Source organism: Eschrichtius robustus, chromosome 8 (assembly GCF_028021215.1).
Source record: "Eschrichtius robustus isolate mEscRob2 chromosome 8, mEscRob2.pri, whole genome shotgun sequence".
Classification (NCBI taxonomy): domain Eukaryota; kingdom Metazoa; phylum Chordata; class Mammalia; order Artiodactyla; family Eschrichtiidae; genus Eschrichtius; species Eschrichtius robustus.
This window is the reverse complement of record NC_090831.1, coordinates 88,742,966-88,758,057: the sequence shown is the minus strand read 5'-3', so window position 1 is coordinate 88,758,057 and position 15,092 is coordinate 88,742,966. Positions and strand designations below refer to the sequence as shown.

Genomic DNA, 15,092 nt, shown 5'->3' with positions numbered 1-15,092 from the left:
CTGGTAGCGCAGTTTGAGGTAAGTATGACAAGGAAAATTTTTCTCAGGGAGGGTTTCCCATCTGTCCCCAGGACAGTCCATCCATCCTAACCATGGAAAAGTCCTCCATAGAATTACCAGGGTTCCACAGTCAGCTGACAAACTGGAGAAACAGGACCAGAGATTTAACAGGTTTCCTTGTCCAAACAGACCAATCCATAAAGCCTTCCTGTACTTTCATAACATGGGAAGCAGGAGAAGGAGGTTGTCTAGGCCATGGGTTTGCATATGTGTGTGTGTGTGTGTGTGTGTGTGTGTGTTTCTCTGGTGTAGATGGCAATGCAGAGACACCTGTGACAGTTAGTAGCCTTTTATGTGTGGAATACCAACAGCAAAAATTAAATAGCCAAAGTAAAGTCTTTTTTCCCCAAATGAACATCAGAGAAGAATATTTTCAACGAAGCAATATTTCAGATTATTTACTTTAAAGCAAGTCCTGTTTCTGTCATCATCAACAAATGAGATCCTTACCAACATTCAGACATTCCCTGTTGTACAAAAGAAAATGAGACTCCAGAATTTAACTGTATTTTTATCAAAAATTAGTGGTCTTTAACATCTACAGTAAACAAAGTGCCATTTACATAAACCTGAGATGGAAATGATATTTTCGTGGGTATATTAACTATAACATTTCTCCCAAACCTTTACAATTAATCACTTGAATTAATAATAAATTAAGCACTTAGCTTCAGTTCCTAGTAAAGATCATTATTAACTCATGTGTTAAATTCATCATAATGAAAAATAATTTATTTCCCCTGATTTTTCTTAGAAAAACTGTTCTTGAAGACCACCTGCTATTTAGTGGTAGGCATATTTGGACCAGACATCATAAAACTGTAAGTATGCCAGCACATTAATCTGATTTGTTTGCTGGGACGTGATGGGGGGGAAGCAGGAAAACTGGGAGGTAGCTGGCTCCATTTCCAGTTGGATGTACTTTTTGTAAAAGGGCGTAATCTCTATCCAGTTCTTGTTAATAGTGGAAAATTCAAACCTGACCCAGATCCTTTGTGATCCTAGGCAAAGGTTCCCTTTGAATTACAGTGTGGCAACCTGGCTCAGTTTCTCTCCAAGAGGCTTTCAGAAGGAATTTCACCAATAATGCCAACAAATGACAAGATCCTAGTGACTGGACATGGGATTTTGACCCTTTCTCCTGAGCTTGACCTACACTCCCTCCTGGGTTCTCGGGCCACGTGCTTCTCAGGTTCTTTCCTTCTCTCCTCCCACCTGCTGGTTTCCTGGCCTTCTCTCCAGCCCCACCCCTCAAGATCCTGTATGTGCGCCATTATCATTATCTGTCTGCTTCCTTTCTTTCTTTTCTCTTTTTTGAGCTCAGAGCACTGGATCAGATAAATCATATTCCTGTTCATGGCACTTTCTCATCAAGGATTCATACATGGCTTTCTTGTATTTCTTATTTAGTTATTTACCTAGTTACTTTGAATACTGTAATTAGCTTCCAAATTACCTCCCAAGGCAAATTCTAGGTCCTTGACAATAACTTACCCTAACCACATGGTCCTTCTCTTCATTCTCAAGCTTTTCTCCACCCGAGTAATAAATCCCATGTTATCTTGCTCTTGTTTCCTTTTTCTATAGTCTTTATATATATGTATATTTTTATTAATATGATAAATTATAATCATAAAAATAACATATGCTAATACAATAAATAATTATTAATATATTTATTTTATATATTCCTTTAAAGCATATTTTAAAATTCTGGTTATTTCTTTACTTTATGAAGAGAGTATCACATTGTTCATAATCTTTGGGGACTTACCACTTACATTTGTATGTCTAAGATTCATCCACAGATTTGTGTCACTGCTGTAGTTCATGCACTCTGACTGCACACAATATTCCATTGTGTCTCTACAAGAGTCTATTTCTTCACTCTCCCATTGACGGGTGTTTGGGTTGTTTTCTGGTTTTGCACTGTTCACATGTGGCACTTGTGAACAGTGCTACTGTGAACATTCTTACATGTTCCTATTTTATATGCCTAATATTAGCCTCAGAGCAGAGTGGCTCAGAGAAGCTAACCCCACAGAAGGGTAGCCTGCAGTTACAGAATTCTAAAGACAAAAGGAACTTAAAATGATACAGACCAGAGGGATGATCAGTGTTCCATCGTGCTGTGCACCTGCCTCTATTTATATTGCCCTCCCTCTACTGTGGTCAGTGATTTTTCATGAGCCCTGGACTGGGAGTTTTTGGAAGGCAGGGACCCCTTCTTCTTAGCTCATATCTCTATTACTGCCACTGCCTCCTAATAGGACCCCAGCCCTGCAGGATTGCCCATTGCCTTGCAAGTCCATAATCCACATTCTAGCTGGCTAGATAGCTTTTTAATGCAAAACTAATTATGGCAATCTCCAACACAAAATTTTCACACCCTTTGCAGGATTCCTTAGTCCCCTACACAAAGCTCTTTATGAACTGACCCCTGAGGACATTTTCAGACTCATCCCTGGCTGCTCCACAGCACACCATGCTCCAAACCACTTGTAATTCTCCCCACACATGAGAAGGTTTTTGCCTCAGGACCTTTGCATGAGCTGTTCGCTCAGCCTGGCACATCCAAAACCTGTACCCCAAACAAATCTTACTTCTTTGGACCTCAGCTCCAGGGTCACTTCCTCTGGAAGCTTTCCTGACCCTCCCTAGGCTAAGATAGATACCCCCAACACACACACACAGACTCACACACATTCTTCCTATCCTGTGCAAACCCCTAGCACAGCACTTATCATGTCTGTTTGTACTTTAATTCTCCATTTACTTTTTTGAGTTGCTAACTAGATTGAAAGACTTCTGAGGACTAAGACTACATTTATTCATCTTAAGCAAAATACTGAATATGTGGAAGGAAGGGTGGGAGGAAGGGGAAGCAGGGAGCTTTGTATCTCCAGGGCTTGGTGCAATACTTGAGCATAGAAAGCCTTTAGTAAACATTTGTTAAATTGATTCATTCTTTATAAAAATAAAATTATCACTACAGATGAACTAAAGAAAAGAAAACAATTTAGCCTATTCAATGAATCTGTTTACACACCTAGTCTGAGCCAGGTCCTCTGGGGGAAACATCAGCTTGGCCAGAGAGGTTTTCCTGGGCCTAGATCAGGGAACCAGAGAAGTAAGTGGAAAACAGTCACAGAAGCCAAAGAGGGCAGTACACACAGATATGCAAAAGGGATGTCAGAGATTAGCTACCAAGTGTGCTGGGAGTAATAGGGAAGTGGCCTGAGTTCACTGGGAAACCCAATGCTCTTCTGTAGCTGGCTAGAGGGCGCTGAGCGCAAGAGCCAGTTAAGCATGGGATCAAAGAGAGGACAGACAGACACTGTACTAGATAACTACAGCTGTGGACTGTACAAGAGACAGTCCCCACCTCAAATAACTATAAGTGGACACAGGGTGTTGAGAAAAAATGGACCTGGCAAGCCACTTGAAAGAGGCTGAATAGGTGGTGGGGAGGGGAAGAAAGTTTTTCCTTTGAGAGTCATAAGATGACTAATTCTCATTAGTATGGGGGAGGCCACTTTGAAGAAAGATAGATATAATAAATGATCCCCCTTTGTGGCTGCGTCCACTATTAGTTTTGTTTGTGTGTAATTTTCCAGGACCCATATTAGTTGCTTGCTGATAGCAATTTCTCTTCCTATGGTGGCCTCTTCTTATAGCTTATTTTAATCAATCACATGCAGTTCTGGGCTGATGTAGACCCTGAACATGACAACCTTATGATTTAGTTTTACCTGAATTTCAGGCTTCCAATACTAAATGTGTTTCCTAACCCAGAGGGCATCCCTCCTCATTATTTCACAGGTCAATTCTCAATGATTCATGGACTAATTATTCAGCAACTACATTTCCTACCCACAGGCGAACCACAGGATGTTGTTAGGAAGTGGGACACCTGAGTACTCCGGCATTCATTAGCCCAAGAACCTGGGTCAGGCGGGGCGGGGCTACTTCCGGGAGCAACCACGCCTAGCCAGTGACCACGTGCTCGGTCTTCCTTGTCTTGACTTCTGTTGTGCCAGAGGTTGCCATAGCAAAGCTGATGCTGGTCTTCTGTTCATCTCACCTTGCTTCATGGTATCTATTTATGCTCTCAATCATAAAATCTTATATTCCAAACTTAGGGGTTTTCAGAAATCAGGAGAGGCCTAAACTACTAACATGTTTAGAAGAAAAATGCAAAACAGGGTTTAAAACAATTTTGGTACAACTTAAATGTAATTAACGTATTTTTAAATAGCAAAAATATAAAGTACAATAATACAACTGAGCCATTGACAAGGTAATGACAAGATTTATAGAAATGATTAAATTCCTAGTACACTCTAAAGAGTGTGGTCCAGAAGTGAGATAAAAGTGTTAAGTCATATGAGGAAGATCTTCTTTCAATGCTGTGAGTGTATCTCTGTGGCTGTACATTAATGTATAAATTCTCCTTTGAAAGTGATGTCAAAGGTCTAAATCTGAGAGCTTTCTTGTGTGAAAGGCCCTGTCCTTGCTCCCTGCCATAGGCTATCACTCTACCTGTCTGTTCAAACTTAACCCTGACCGTGCTCCCTTCTTTTGATTTATGATGATGACAATCATCAGCATTGACTTCCTTCTACCATGGTCTTAATTAAACTTGTTAATTAGCTCTGCCAAATGTGTTGAAGCTTCCTCCCCACATGACTCACTCCTGTACAACTCTGTTACCTGTAAAGGTAGTAAAGGATGTAAATTGAAATGTGACCATTTTGATCTTATTTGCAGCTCCAGGGAAAAGAAGGCAATGTTGGATGGGAATAGTTATTAAGGGTTTGGAGATTTCCTAAGGATTTCACAAATTATGTATAGCCTAGGCCTTCTATCCCAAGGTTGGTTAAGAGCACACATGCTATTTTGCCACTTCTTTGCATCTTGCACATTGTCATGGTCTTACACTTGTCTGGATGTATGAGGCTCAGCACTTTCTATTCTTGTCCAAAGGAGTGCTTCTCAATTCCAGTCTTTTGATGATAAAGCTCTGATCTTAGAGGACTGGGGAGGGAAACCACATACCCAGTTCCCCTCTTCAATTTTTCAGTTCAGAGAACACAAGTCTCACTCTCTGAATGAGGGACCCCCATCCCCACTCCCACATTCAAGTTCGCTTACTTGAAATTTTGCTCTGTTTGCAGGGGAAAGAGAATAGATCTTGGACACTATATGATGAATTGGCTCTGGTGGTTCTGAATTGCCACAGATGGGATATTGGCCTTAGGTTGGAAAAAAAAAAAGATTAAGCAGAGCCTTATTTATTACTCTCCTGAGTCCATAAAGTACCAGATCCCCCCAAAGACAGCAGTCATCAATTAAATAAATGAACCATTAAGTTGAGAACAGATGTGTGAAAACAGCCGCCCTCTCCTGATTTACTGACCCTTGGTAGACATTACTTTGGTAATGGATCTTGTGTGTCACAAACTGCTTGTCCCACAGCTTAGTTACCTTTAAGTTACCTTCCCCTCCACCTCCTATGAAGGAACCCTGGGGCCAAGCAGATGACTCTCATGATGAGCTCGCTTTCCTGTCTTAACTCAGATGCTCACAAAAAGCTGAAAAGCCGTCTAGCCAGTCACATTGTTAGTCTCATTCAGCTGGTATGAAATTTGAAAGCCATGATCCCAGCCTATGTTTTCACATACTAGTGACCATCAAAATATTTTCTCTTTTTTTAATTGAAGTATAGTTGATTTACAATACTGTCTTAGTTTCAGGGGTACAGCAAAGTGATTGGGTTATACATATATTCTTTTTTATTATTTTCCATTATAGTTTATTACGAGATATTGAATATAGTTCCCTATGCTACACAGTAAAATCTTGTTGTTTACCTGTTTTATGTATGGTAGTGTGTATCTGTTAATCCCATATTCCTAATTTATCCCTCCCCTTTCCCCTTTGGTAACCATAAGTTTCTTTTCTATGTCCGTGAGTCTATTTCCGTTTTGTATATAAGTCCATTTGTACTATTTTTTAGATTCCACATATAAGTGGTATCATATAACATTTGTCTTTCTCTCTCTGACTTACTTCACTTAGTATGATAATCTCTAGGTCCATCCATGTGGCAGCAAATGGCATTATTTCATCCTTTTTTATGGCATTGTTTAATTCTTTTTTATTCCATTGTGTATGTGTGTGTCTATATATATAGACACACACACACACACACACACACACACATATATCACATCTTCTTTATCCATTCACCTGTTGATAGACACTTAGGTTGCTTCCATGTCTTGGCTATTCTAAATAGTGCTGCTGTTAACATTGGGGTGCATGTGTCTTTTCAAATTAGAGTTTTCATCTTTTCCTGATACATGCCCAGGAATGGGATTCCTGGATCACATCAAAATATTTAAAGATCTCTGAGATGGGCTCTCTTTCTCCGATAGGCTTTTCATTAATATTGGGGCAGTTCTTTCTGCAAGAAGGTTCATGATATAAATTAAGACTCAAGGCCCCTCCTCGCACTTTTTGCTTGGCAGTCCAAAGTTAAGGTTATTAGAGCTTTTAAAGATGTTTCAACGTTCAGCAACTATTAAAAGTGCTACTTATGCACACTAAGTGAAACCAGGATGCGTTTCTGTTTTATTTTGTTTTGTTTGCACCTTGCTTTTGTTTTACCTCTCTAAATCTTGTTTTTTATTCTGCATGTCCAGGTAGAAAACTCCCTTGGAGGAGTGGACAACCTAATGGAGGGTTGATGGAATGGTTATTGGAGAAATAAAGCAGAAACAGGAATGAAGCCAGGGAGAAGATCCAATGACTTGCATCCAGGCCCTGGTCACAGGGCCAAGCATTGCCAAGCTCACCAGTGCTTCTCAAGGGCTGGCCCATGCATGGGCTGTGACTGCATTCAGTCAAAAAAAGCAAAAAAACAGAAACAACTTAGCTTTGCTTGTGAAGTAGAAGGAAGAGGAAGAGGAGGAGGGTCAGGGAGAGAAGAATGGTGGTAGTGATTGTAGTAGCTGTAGAGATAGTCACTGTAATAGTTGGAGGGGGAGGGTGTTAGAGTAGATTTATTACAAGGGCACCTAAAGCATGTCATGGAACTTAAAGGCAGGAAAATATCCAGGCTTCAGACAGAGCTGGAAACAGGACTGGGAAGCCACCAGGAACAGAGTCTTCCTCACTGCACACATTGGGTTCTGCCCCCTGAACCCCATCCTACAGACTAGCTTTCCAAATGCTCTGTCCTCATGGCAGGAAATGACATTACAGTCCCCAGTCACTATAGCTCCTGCTATTCTTGGAACAGCCCAGAATGAAGTCAGACTTTTTAATGCCAATTCCAAATTTCCCTGAGAGAGAATATGATTGGTCCTACTTGAATTGCAGTCTAATGAGGACCAATCAACTGGCAGGAGATATGAAGTATATGCACAGTTGCCAGGAACCCACCCCTACAGGTGAAGGGGGACAGTTAAGTGATCATGTGAGTTGAGAAGAAACCCCTCAAAATAGCTTCTAGAATTTATAACTGTCCTTCCAAGATTAGTCTCTAGATATTACCAATGTATGTTTCTGGAGTCTTTGTTTTTATTGTTTTGATTTGAGTTTGAATCAGTAGTTTACTTGGAAAAGTTACTCTAAGTCCACACATGACTTGTTCCTTCATTTGAAGCAGCACATTATACTCATCCTTCTTGGTTTAAGAGTGTTGGGGGTGGCATGTAGAAAATGAATATGCAAGGTTTGTTTTAACCCCTTCAAACCTAGACATAAACCAAAATGTTTGAAGAGCACTATCCTTACACCATACTCAGGGGAAAAAGTCAAATATAAGCATATTTACTTTAAAAGGAAAAGAGGTGATTTGGATTATATCTAAGAAAATAATTTTAGATGTTTAAGGCTATATCAAAGATTTTTTGCTATAAGGCTCAGCAAACATTAAAATGTTGTTCTGGGGCTTCCCTGGTGGTGCAGTGGTTGAGAGTCTGCCTGCCAGTGCGGGGGACACAGGTTCGAGCCCTGGTCTGGGAAGATCCCACATGCCTCCGGGCAACTGAGCCCGTGAGCCACAACTACTGAACCTATGCTCTAGAGCCCGTGAGCCACAATTACTGAGCCCACGTGCCACAACTACTGAAGCCCCTGCACCTAGAGCTCGTGCTCCACAACAAGAGAAGCCACAGCAATGAGAAGCCCACGCACCACGGCGAAGAGTAGCCCCCAATCGTCTTAACTAGAGAAAGCCTGCGCGCAGCAACAAAGAGCCAACACAGCCAAAAATAAATAAATTTAAAAAAATAATGTTGTTCCCGTGAAATTACACCCCTGTCCATTTTTCCTTTCTCAGTTTTATTTGCGGCTTCTCCTGAAAAGCATCACAGTGCCCGTGTGAGAGGCCGGCTCACAGCCCAGTGCTGTTAGCCCCCTCTCCCCACCCCCAGGACCTTATTCTAAAAGTAGGAGAGAGCAAGTGGCAGGAAATCGTTATGATCCAGCAGCTGCATGGAACTGGACTCAAAGGCCATACTAGAATCCATTCTGGGAACTGACCTTCTTTTGAAATAGCTTTTGTTTCCTAATGCCTGAGAGCTTTTAAATATCCTTTGTTTTGCCCTATTTCCCTCCAGGCTCAGAGCGGATGTGAATGCTGATGTGGTGTGTCACACCCTGGAGTTTTGTAAACAGGACCCTGGCCAACCCTTGTGTCACCTCTATCCCCTTCCCAAGGTGAGTGCTTTTTCGTTCTGAATGTCAGATTACGGTGATATGCAAGCCCTTTGGAAATCTGGTAAAGGGAGGTTCAGCTTCACTGGCTCAGTGGTTTGGGGACAGGGACCGGCAAAATGACATTTTCCATTACATCGCCTGGAATAATAGTCCCAAACTTCAACTTAGATCCCTCCCCCATGCCACCAAAGAATGTCTTTGTTGTTTATTTTAGACTGTAATCTAGAGCTGGGGCGGCAGTACATAGGAAATCTGACCAGCCAAGGTGAGAAGAGGTTAAATCCCTCTCCACCCCTTAAAAATCAAGCAAGTTACTTTTATAGAGTGACCAACTCATGCAGTTTGCCCAGCACTTTCCTGGTATAAGCACTTGGAAGTCCCACATCCTGGGAAAACTTGGGCAGTTGTTCCCCCTAGTCTAAGCTTTATTGTTCTCACCCATAAAATCGGTCTAACAAAATACCTAAAATACCTCCCTCATAAATTTGTTGGGGGAAGTAGGTGAACTAGTATATATAAAATGCTTAGCTCAATACCTGCTGCATAAATAAATATTAATAAAAATGGTAGCTAATAAATTATTACCAATATCATTATTATTTAGAGGTAGCTCTTCAGAATACCGTGTGTGCATTATATCATGTTGGACAATTTTTAATTTTTATTTATTTATTTTTTTAATATTTATTTACGTATTTATTTTTTGGCTGCTTCGGGTCTTAGTTGCGGCACATGGGATCTTTCATTGCGGCGTGTGGGCTCTTCATTGCAGTGCATGGACTTCTCTCTAGTTGTGGCGCACAGGCTTATTAGTTGCGGTGCGAGGGCTCTCTAGTTGTGGCATGTGGGCTCAGTAGTTGTGGTGTGTGGGCTTAGTTGCCCTGCGGCATGTGGGACCTTAGTTCCCTGACCAGGGATCAAACCGGCATCCCCTGCATTGCAAGACAGATTCTTAACCACTGGACCACCAGGGAAGTCCTGACAATTCTGAATTGGAATGCAGATGGAGACAGACTAATGTGGACACAATTTCCTGCTCGTGCTATGAATAAGAGTATGATATTAGACCTGGTTAGGCCTCAAAATAATGATTTTCAGAAACTGCCTATAAAATAAAATAAAACAAAATAAGTAAAATAAAAAAATAAAATAAAATTCTATGCCCCCTTTCCCAGAATTATAGTCTTTCTATATATAACACAACAGGTTTCTGTTTTATTTGTAATTTCCTTTTTATTCTTATTGAAATAAAGTCATTTTAACACTTTTTGGCCTAACCAATGAACACGATTTGGGTTACAGGTAATATTAAATATCATAAGGCTGTCTCCTTGAGCAGGAAGAAAGAGATGCAAATACCTGGGGTACATGTGCATTTCATGCTACCTCGATTATTGACTAAGCGCCAGTTAAATTTCCCTTAATTCTACCTGAGAAGATGTGGTCTCCACTGATTTCTAGAAGGGTTAATTTTCATTAAAAAATTTTTTTTCCATGTATTCAAATAGCATGCGAATATAATAATATTCACTGTTTGATAATGTACAGAAATAACGTGTCTCTATGTACAAAGGCAAGTGATATGGGTTTTTGTGATTTCCTTAAATAACATCATTTTATATATTTCCACACTCACAGCTATACATAGTCACAAAATGTTCAACTTTAAACTATCCCATTTAAAATGACATTCTTTATTTTTATACTCAATTTATACTCGAAATAGCATTTCCTTGTCCTCCCATCACCACCCCCTTTTCAATTCCCAACTTGGGAACATTTCGACCATCCTTTCTGGCTGGGAGGAAGTTGGAGGATTTCATCTCAGAAATGTTCAGCTTCCACCCCAGCTGGGCGTGCTCCCTGGTCCCTCCACCCTCCTCCTCAAATCCCATCGCCAGCCTCCATCTCTACGGAGGACACAGAAAAGAGGGGCAGTTGGTGCAAATGTGGACAGCTTCATCCTCTTCTGCCTCCACAATTTCCTTTAATAGCAATAACTGATATTTACTGAGCATTCACTGTGCTTACTCTTCATCCTGTCTAGTCCCCCAAATAGCCCCAGCATGGAAGCACCATGATGACCCCTTTTCTAAGACTGAGGAAACTGAGGGTTAAAAAGGTTACGGAACTTGCTGAAAGTCACTCCCCTGAGAAAGACCAGAACTGGGATTCACATCCCTGTCCTTTGCTCAGAGAGGTTGGTTGGTCTCTTAACCTTTGTGTCAGTGTTTTTTGAAAATCCCCTCGGGGTATCTCTTCACAGTAGTCAACTGAAATCCCACCACCAGAAATAACCAATATTAAAATATTAGCTATTTTCCTTTTAATTTTTAAATAAATTATATTAATTTCTTTGAGAGTTATGATAATGTTATATGTACAAATTTTTATCCTACTCTTCCCCCTTAACATTACATTTTGAGTGTGCATTATTTTAAATGGTACATATCAGACCTACTTTTCATTCCCATGGCACACAAATTACACCTACAAAGCAGGTGTGAATTAGTAGTAAAGATACAGATATAATTTCCAGCCTGTCAGAGCCTTCCTCCTGACCCTTCCAATCAATAACCACCCCCCCAATATAGCCACTACTCTGAAGTCTACCACCACAGGTTTGTTCATTTATATAAAGTTCTACTCTTGAATTTCATGTAAATGGAAGAATACAGTATATTCTTCTTTGTGTCTGGTTTCTTTTGTCTGTGAGAGTCATCTGTGTTATTACAAGTAACAGTATCATTGCATGAAGTTTTCACACAATCATCTTTTGATGTTACTCCTGCTGTAGCTTCCCAACTAGTTCAACCAAATCTGCTCTTGACCTCTTTCCAATAAATTTTCCATCCAGATGCCAGAAATGTCTTTCTATAAGATAGATATGATCTTGTCCACCCCAAAATCTTTGCCTGAAGGATGAGGAAGCCATCCCTGACTTCTTTTACACACTTTTCTTGTCAAAGCTCCTGTAGGTTCTTTCTTTGAACTTGCCTTGTCTTGAATGATATACCTGCATGATCATCTGTGAGTCTCTCCCACTAGGCTATAACCTCCAGGAGGTCAGATTCTATCTTGTTCATCTCTGTATACCCAATGTCTAGGATGGTGCCTTATACATAACAAAGAAATATTTGTTGAATGAATAAATGAAGTGCCACTAGTTTCTCATTTGCATTGCTGATGGAAATTCTAATTGTCCTTACTTCATGGCCACACTAATTTTCCTGTTGCATACCTCTAATCATATTATTTCCCGCAGCCTATGACCTCCATTGCCTGCACAATTAAGTACACAGCCTATGACCTCCATTGCCTGCACAATTAAGTACACATTTTCACTTAGCATTTTAGGATTCTCAAAAAGCCTTCCTGGACCTCTACTATTATCCTTGTGTAGCTCATGCTGTAGCCAAAAAGGAGTGATTGGCTCCCCCTTGAACCCACCTCAACCTTCCCAACCCTGCACCTTTGTTCTTAATCATTCCTTCTACCCAGAATGCCCTGTCAACACCAAGGCCATCCTTCTAGCTCATCTCATTGTCACCTTCTCTGTAAAATAACTCTTAATCCTCTCCACAAAATGTTAACTCTCCTCTCAACCATCAGCATGAAATACCTTTTCGAGTACTACAATGTGCCCGTACTTTTCTAAATGTTTCATGTATGTTTATCATTCAGTCTTATGAAATAAGCATTGTCGTCACCCACACGTTATAGATGAGGAAAGGGAGTCACAGAGATATTAAGTTTACATAGATTTCCTTATTAGAATGTAAATATATCAGGCAGCAGCTCTGCATCTTGCCCATCTTTGTCACCTCCATCTTGCCAGGCACATACGTGGTACGTGAGCAATGTACCAGGCACTGCACTTTACATACGTGATCTCATTTAGCAGTGCTCTTGGGGGTGTACTTATTTTGCAGATGAGGAAACTGAGACTAAAAGATAAGGAGTTTGCCTAGGTTACACGGCTAGTAAGGGGCAAGGAGAGGATTCAGCCTTGGGTCTGTTTGTCCTTAAAGCCCAAGTTCTTACCACTGTGCTCTATGCCTCACTGATACCCCTGGGGTATTGGTATTCTGAGTCAAACCACTGCTCCTGGGCGAGCTAGTTCCTCACAAGCAGGACTCTGCACCCTCAGTGTCCTGCTTTTCATGTGTTTCAGATTCCGGTAAAATGTAGTATAATGCAAGCCATCGTCCCTGCGAAATGCATGCTATGGAGTAGAGGGACAAAGGGGTCTCTCTGCTCCAGGGGCTTGCAGGGGCGAAGTCCCGCAGTGCAGAGCAACAGGTGCCTGACTTTAGTGAGGCCAAAAGCGAAAGGTGGGACAGCATATAGGGACGGCAACGAACCCGTGTTCATTATCTACAGCAAAGCTGAAATTCCAGCCCACTTCTCGCCAGTCCTTTAGTCACATCTTCAAATCCTTCTCTACCATGCGCTCAAAAATGACAAACTCCTTCCATCATTAACTGAAGCAAGAAACACTCTACAGTGTTCAGCGGGCACGAGGAGGATGGAGTGGGAATAGGCAGAGTGGAGGGGAGAGGAGGACAAGACAAGGAGAAAGGAGAGAGGAGGAGAGGAGAGAGAAGAGGAGAGGAAAAAGAAAATTGCAGACTGTGTTGTAAAGACCACCCAGATGGTTTTGTGTTACCTACTTCGGGGGGATTATTTATAGCGTTTCTCCTCTCATCTGCACACAAAGCAAGGCCCTGCCTGCTGCCAGTGTGTGTCTGTGTGTGCATGTGCATGAGCACGATCGTGACACCACAGCTCTCCAGCTGAAAACTGGATGTGGTTTCTTCATGTGTGCCCTGTTGCTTTAAACCTCTCATTTTTAGATCAGAGGGTTACCATGTACGAGCCCCGATTGGGCCCGGGGCAGCCTGGAGCCTCCGCAGTTTTATGCTGCTCCCTCCTGGGTCCCTGAACTCTGAGATCCCCAAGCAGACTCTGTGGCTTTGAACCGACCTCCTTCCTCACCACCCCTGAGCTGGAGGGACGGGCCGTATTTACCAACATCTCTAAGGCATAGTCAAGGCTTACTTCACACCACTTTGATCCACATTACAAGAGAATTATGTTCAGAATGTGTGCGCTAGTGGAGATAGATTCTTCTATTTCCCTGGGGCCTCCAACCCATTTAAACGACTGCAAAAGAGACCTGCTGCCTTAGGAAAGCAATCCAGATTTTGCAACAGCTTTTCCCGCAGTAAATCCGATTTCTGCAGGAACCAAAAGCTCTCCAGTGCTGAGTGTGTGGGCGTGTGTGCATGTACACGGAATTCGTGTTTCCCTGGAATCAAACTACCAGGAAGCTGACATAAATGGGTTTGGAAAGGAGAAAGTTAGCACTTTTTATGAGAAAGTGACACAGGACAAATTCTTGTTCAACTGAGGAATAAGCAGTGCGACCTCAGGAATTTATATTTTTTAAACATTAAGTGTCAGATAAAATATCTGGTGTCTCTTTTAATGGGAGGTAATAGGGTTTAGGAAAAAATTATAGATGGACAGGAAATTTAACATTCTCTAAGATTCATTAATCACTAAATTTCCTTCTGTACAATGGACAGTGCCCTTCCGTTCATAATGATGTGCTTAGCTCCGTGAGCTTGCAATGTGCTTTACCGTTTAATCACCCCCAAACTCCGTTTTTTTTTAATAAGATTTTTATTTTGGAATAATTTCAGGTTTACAAAAAGGTTGTGAAGATTCCATAGAGAGTACACCCTCACCCAAGTTCAGTTTCCCCTAATGTTAACATTTTAACATTATTTGGTCAAAACTAAAGAAGCCAACATTACCCTTGTACGTGACTAGTAACCAGACTTGATTTGGATTTCACCAGTTTTTCCGCTAATGTCCTTCCTCTGTTCCAGGATCTAATCCAGGACACACGTTGCATTTAGGGTCTCCCTAGTCTCCTCTAGTCTATGATGGGTTTTCAATATTTCCTTGCTTTTCATGACCTTGACAGTTTTCAGGAGTACTGGTTAAGTATGTTCATTAAATGTCCCTCAAATTGGGATTTGTTTGATGTTTTTATATTGATTAGGCAGAGTCTTTTTTTTTTTTTTGTGGAAGGAACACCACAGAGGTTAAGTGCCCTTCTCATCACATTTTATCAGGGGTACCTGATACCCACATGACATCCAGGGGGACGTTAACCTTGATCACTTTGTTGAGGTGGTGTTTGCCAGGCTTCCTCATGGGAAAGTCACTATTTTTCCCTTTTCCTTTTCTCTGTTCTTTAGAACTGGATCACTAAGTCCAAACCACACTCA

The 15,092-nt window shown here is 41.3% G+C and overlaps 1 protein-coding gene across 2 annotated transcripts in view; it reads left to right on the top strand.

Annotated features, from left to right (window-relative positions):
- AOAH (acyloxyacyl hydrolase) overlaps positions 1–15,092 on the top strand; it is a 177,719-nt gene that overhangs the window by 29,800 nt on the left and 132,827 nt on the right. For both annotated transcript variants that reach the window (XM_068550049.1, XM_068550048.1), the window contains exons 4-5: positions 815–881; positions 8,691–8,790. In XM_068550049.1, the coding sequence (XP_068406150.1) occupies positions 815–881; positions 8,691–8,790 (167 nt within the window). The remainder of the gene's footprint in view (positions 1–814; positions 882–8,690; positions 8,791–15,092) is intronic.